General features: G+C 38.8%; 1 protein-coding gene across 10 annotated transcripts in view; it reads right to left on the bottom strand.

Annotated features, from left to right (window-relative positions):
* Window positions 1-206: 206 nt before the first annotated feature.
* LOC133404734 (muscleblind-like protein 1) overlaps window positions 207-6,000 on the bottom strand; it is a 111,773-nt gene continuing 105,979 nt past the window's right edge. For all 10 annotated transcript variants that reach the window (XM_061680927.1, XM_061680921.1, XM_061680922.1 and 7 more), the window contains 2 exons: window positions 5,347-5,420; window positions 207-3,555 (listed from right to left, as the gene is read on the bottom strand). In XM_061680927.1, the coding sequence (XP_061536911.1) occupies window positions 5,364-5,420 (57 nt within the window). In that variant the 3' untranslated portion in view covers window positions 207-3,555; window positions 5,347-5,363. The remainder of the gene's footprint in view (window positions 3,556-5,346; window positions 5,421-6,000) is intronic.

Raw genomic sequence — 6,000 nt, 5'->3', positions numbered from 1 at the left:
GGAATGAAAGCAGTCGTTAAGCAAAACATTATTTTGTTTGTATTTTCCCCTCTAGTATATACAATTAGAAACAGCTTTTTGTATGAGGCAGTGTACTTCTACTCCACTGCAAAACTACAACAACAAAAAATAATACACATACATTAGTACCGCTTTCATTTTTTTTAATCATTTAATACAGTACAAACGAATTTGATGACATCCAATGTTGGGTATTTGTAGGGACTGGCTCATGTGCACTCAGCCTAACCTGACAAAGTGGCAGCTCCATCTTGTGGTTGGACGGTGCGTCACAGTCATTCCACTCGTGATGGATCCTTCGGACTGCTTTTGACTCAGGAGGTCCAATCAGCGTCAAGTTAGGATGAACACCAACACATTATTCATTACATCACCCATAATTCTTGTACAAATAATGAAAGTCAATTGTGCTGTTGCTTTGTATTTTTTATTACATTTTTTAAAATCCGTAACAGCAAGAATCAAATATAGCAATACAGGCCCCCTGGGAAAACAAACAAATGTGTGAACTTCATCTCACCTCCAGTCATATTTAACATTTTATGGCTTTAGACTAGTTTTTCATCTCTTGACTGACACACAGAGACAGCGCACGGGCTGGGGGGTTACGCCGCAGTTAAACAAGCAGAAACAAACGGCAGCAGAGGACAGAATACATCATATTAGCACTACGAGCAGAGAAAATGAAACAAACAAACAAAAAACAAGAAACAGGTTTTTCTTTTATCTAAGCATGCGCACTGGCAGGTGAGAGATAAGCCGGTCTGGTGACCAAACCCCCAAAATGCTTCTGGAGAAGCACAGCTTACATGAACAGAAGAGCATATTGAGAACGATTTGCTGCATTGTCTCTCCAAGTGGTGACAATTCTGTATTCTCAGGATTTTTTTTGTCATTTTTTTTAAATAAACCACTATTCTATATTTTTTTCAATATCTTATTTCATTACATATGGATAGCGTATGAATATTGTAAATACATATTTCTCTGTAACATGTGTTCTTTAGTCTTAGTACTGTGTTTTTAAAAAAAAATGTATTTATATGTTTAACATGCGTTTGTCTCCCAGTTAAAGAGACAGTACGTGTAATGTTGTTTGGGCCTCCACACACAGGCCTGACAGTGCGGGTGGTGGGATAGTGGACCCCCCCCCCCCCCCTTCCTCCTCCGGACAGCTACCGGGCAAACTACAAGCTGCTGACAAATTTAAAAACAACAAAAAAAGAGCGACATCAGCCGTTCCTGAAAGAGGGCGGGGTTAGAGAATGACAACTCAGCGCCTTTTGGATGCAAGCGATTTTTTTGTTCAGCCTTTTTTTGTGGTTATCCTAACAAAACGCTCTGTCATTATAGACATTTTTTTTATTCAAAATAAGATCTCAATATACATGTTTTCTCTCTTTTTTGACTATGTACAGAAGTGCAAAAAGTCAACCTTTTTCTGTTCGGGAGCTCCCCCCCACCCACCATTTTGTTTGCAATTGGTGGAGTGAGCGCGGACTTCCTGTCATGGGACCCCGACTGAAAAAAAAAAAATGAAAAAAAACCCAGCTTGTTTTTCCAACATGGCCCAATTTCCAACTCGGTTAAAAATTCCCAAACAATAGATAATATTATTTGAAATGGATACAGTAGAAAATAACATCTAAAACATCCAAGAACAATAATTATTATATATATATTTTTTTTTTAAATTAGATGACTAGTTACAAACCTTACAATCGTTAAAATGCTTAGCTGTTGTCGCCGACAACGATAGCCATAGCGACAACTCTGCCTCTCTGTTCTATTAGGACTGTTAAGTATTCATAGAAAATATCTTTGCTCAGAGAACACAAAGAGACTACAGGAGTGAATGCTAATATGCATATGGTTCAAATGCATAACATAGAAAATACTAATGTTACCATCTAAAATCAAAATGTACATACACAGAATTCTAGATAAAGATGAGGGAACACACAAAGAGACACTCGAACATGCCTTACGCCTTAATAGAACTAAAGAGAATGAAAAAAGTGTATTGGCATGGCACGGATCAGGCTTCTGAATGGCATGTTGCATTATGATGACCTGATGGTACATTCTAAGGCTTTAGATGAGGGATACAATCGTAACCTGTTTTTGTTTGTTTTGTTTTTTGTCACTGTCGACGCGCTATCTGTCCAGTTAATACATACTAACGAACTGCGACCTACGAGAGAGCTACACTGAATCCTTAAGGCAGGGTACACACATCGAGTTTTAACAACCTTACAAACGACCAGATACAAAATGTTCTTAGTGCTCTTTTGGAGTACGGTGTAGTCAAGATGCCCAACACAGCACACCACACACATAATATCTCTACCGTCAATCGTGAGTCACGTTCCCCAAAGATATCGGTGGTACTACCGAGACTGACCTGTGAGAGGCAGCATGGTGTCACAGCGCATTCAGACTGGAGGGAAATTCAATGAAGAAAGAGGAGGAGTAGAAGAGGAAATAGAAAATCCCGGCGAGGCTAACTGGTTTATCTGGTAACTACATTCCCGTTTCAAACTCTCCTTGTCATTTTTGCTGTGGTGAATGACTTGTGAGACACGTGACACAAAACTCAGCACAATCACTGGCTCCTCTATTTAACATTTATAATTGTCAGTCTGGACCATTTTCCAAGCAGGGAAAAACACTTTTAACACACCGCACACCATGGGATAATCATTTACGCCCAGTGATCTTTCAGAGACATCCGACAATTGGGCTTTTGCTGACTTTGATTGCAAGTGAGGGAAAAGACTCAAAGTCCATTGTCTGTATGTATGTACCTGCTTAAGTCGAACTACAAAAACAACAACGCAAAAATACTTTGACTAAAAATCTGAAAAGTCGGACAAACAAATATTCTTCAACACGTCCGAGCTCAAGACCACACCTACATTGACGACCTGTCGGAAACCCAATAAACTTCAACAAATCACACGTCAGCCAGCAGTTTGGCAACTGAACACTAATTTTATGTCTTTGTTGACCTTGTCGCGAAAGATTTGAGGGTTTCGTTTCAGCAGTGATGGGTCGTGACGATGGAACAAAGACGAATCGTGAAACCTTAAAGGGAAAGCCGATTGCTTTGCGTGATTGCAGTACCATTGGCATATTAGCACAAATATGGCCTTTTTTGTTGGTTTACAGTAACATAAAAACCCTCGTCTGATTCTTCTTTGTCTCTTTCAACTGAAATATAAGGTGCACCTTTTGTGTAAACATATGAGAGACAACCAATGAACAAACGTACAAAAGAGACCACGATTCCTCCTCCGCCTCGATGGACACAGCACTTCGTCTTATTCTCTTCACATTCAAAGTGTGCCCGGTGAATAAAGGTAAACGCGCCTTCCCTTCACGGAGAGGAGGAAGAAGACGCTCTTTAAGTGTATGCAGTGTGCGTGAAGTGACTGGAGCAAATTCCGCAAACTCTCTGTTGTTGACGTATGGATTCATCAGATTGTTGTTCGTTTGTCTGTTGAATCGCTGGTCTTTGCTCTCCAGTTCCACCTGGTAAGAAGTCAGAAACAAAATAAAGACAAGTTGTAAAATGCTATTTTATTATCGTGCTTTCTAGTTGTTTGTCCGAACATATTTGTTTAGGATGCAGAAAAAGGGTCGCACTTTAATTTGGATCATGTTGAAATTTGGAAAGTAGCTGAAAGTATCTTCAATATTGCTGAAGTTATGACATTTTTTTCCTCAAAGGCTTGAAGAAGTTTTGGTATTGAAACTAATTTGTGGGACTGTAGAGAAAAATAAAAATTTAAGTCACATTAAGCCAGTCTTCAGATTTTCCCTTCTTGTCCGTCTTTTCCTGTCTCGTTTTTTTTCCATTTCCGGCATCCTGGTTTTCACGTTCAATTTAGATTTTTGGACTTTCAACTGAATGGCTGTTTTTTTGGCGAAATGTATTCTCAATGCTAAAACCTAAGGCCATGCAAAGTGAAAATGAATGTCTTATAAAATTAACCCACAACGGAGAAGAGTATGCTAACAACCCTGCCAAATTTAAATGATAAAAAAAAAAATTGCCAAGTATACACAGTAAAATAAGGCTTCAAAATCGTTAAAAAAATCAAGTTCTCGTCCGTCCCCACACTTAGGGTAAGTTCACACTAGATGTGAATTGAACTATTTTAATTGAATGAATTGTAATGTTATTACACAAATGCACGAATAGGCGCAAATTCGTGCCAGGCGACGCAAATCAGAAGAACATTCGAAAATTCGCTTCTTCGCCGATTCGCTAGAGTTTGAAAATATTAACTTGGGCCACAAATTCGTGTGACGCTGCATCACGACAGCCAATCGGCATTGAGAATATACTGCATCACACACAACGTCCTGGAGTTGTTGAGAAGAACAATGGAGAATAAGATTATCATTGCTGTTTGTGGGCACCTGGAACTTTTTGATAACTCCTGCTACCAATTCAGTGTCTGTACAGAAAAAAGAGCACACCTGTAGAATGGTGAGGGAGGAAGTTGGCTTATCTAGTAAGTATATTTACAGTATGTTACTTGTTTACAGCTGTCAGTTGTACCTTACTGTGACCAAAGCTGGTAATAGCATTAGCCAAAGTTTTAGCACAACCACCGTCCACTTGTGATACCAAAACAGTGATTGTCTGTCTTGATTGTCTGATTGACAGACGATGTTCAAAGAAATAAATGGTTCTGGTATCTACCAGGGCAAGCCCGTCAACCTCTCCGGTTACGTGTGGCGCGAATGAAGCGAAGACGATGCCACAGTGGGAAATGTGCCGGAGTGCAGGTTAAGCTCAGACAGCGAGGCTTTTGAATGCCACTTGCATCAATTCGCCTTGCAAATATATGCTCTCACCCCGACAAAATGGACAAGCTTCATCTCCTCACAAATACCAGTAAAGACTTTGCACATTCTGTCGCCCTTTGGTTCAAAGAGACTTGGCTTTGTTTACTTTTTTTTTTCTACACAAACTGAGAACGGTGATTCCTTCACAGTGTTCTAATTTTTTGAATTCCTGATTTCGTGGGTTTTATGAGCTGGAAGCCCAAATTATGTAAAATAAACAAATAAATAATTGAAATTGTTTAAAATTGTGGGCCCTGAATCTATAATCTATGAAAGTTTAACTTTTTGATTGGAATTTTGGAAATAAATAAACTTCTATCTATCTATCTATCTATCTATCTATCTATCTATCTATCTATCTATCTATCTATCTATCTATCTATCTATCTGTCTATCTATGTCTATATGTGTCTGTCTGTCGTTTTGAATATGATAGGAGACAGTTTTGATGAGTTGAGTACATACTGTTGTGATTGAGGCTCCTACATCTGTGTCACGTATTTGTGACTAGTCAGATGCTCCGCAGATATTATTGGAATCTAAAAGAAAAGAATGAAAATAACACAAGAATCTTTTTGTAAAAACAGAGAAACAGATTTTGTAACGCTCACAAATTCAACGTGGAGCATACCAATGATCTGACCAATCATACTAGCTGACAAGTTGACCGAGGTTTAACCTCATGCTTTCATTCACACTGGGGAACAAAAAATTCCGTTGAGTTAGATTTTTATGCTGATTAAAACTAAAACTGGCATGCTGATTCCAAAATTGCAGTCAGTTTTTTCTAGCACGTACATTTTTTTCCTCCACAGCTTACCCTCCAGATAAGCAAAATTCCACTGATTAGCTGTAGTAAGACTTGATAGCTGATTACGATTGGACTCATCTACAGCTACGTGCCAACTTGTTTCTGCAATCACAATTGAGACAGTGCGGTGAGAGGTGTGTGCAGCTCCTAATAGGTCAGTACTATTAATACCTGCAAACAGAAAGCTAGCATAGTAGGAATTAAGAGGATTTGTGCTTGCTTTTCTCATAACCTTGTAACCATGGACATAACGTTGTAAGTTCAATTTCATTTTATGCAGTTTTTTTAGTTTTCAAAGCTTGTAACTA

Source organism: Phycodurus eques, chromosome 7 (assembly GCF_024500275.1).
Source record: "Phycodurus eques isolate BA_2022a chromosome 7, UOR_Pequ_1.1, whole genome shotgun sequence".
Classification (NCBI taxonomy): Eukaryota; Metazoa; Chordata; class Actinopteri; order Syngnathiformes; family Syngnathidae; genus Phycodurus; species Phycodurus eques.
The sequence above is the reverse complement of the archived record's forward strand: the minus strand, read 5'-3'. Positions and strand labels throughout refer to the sequence as shown.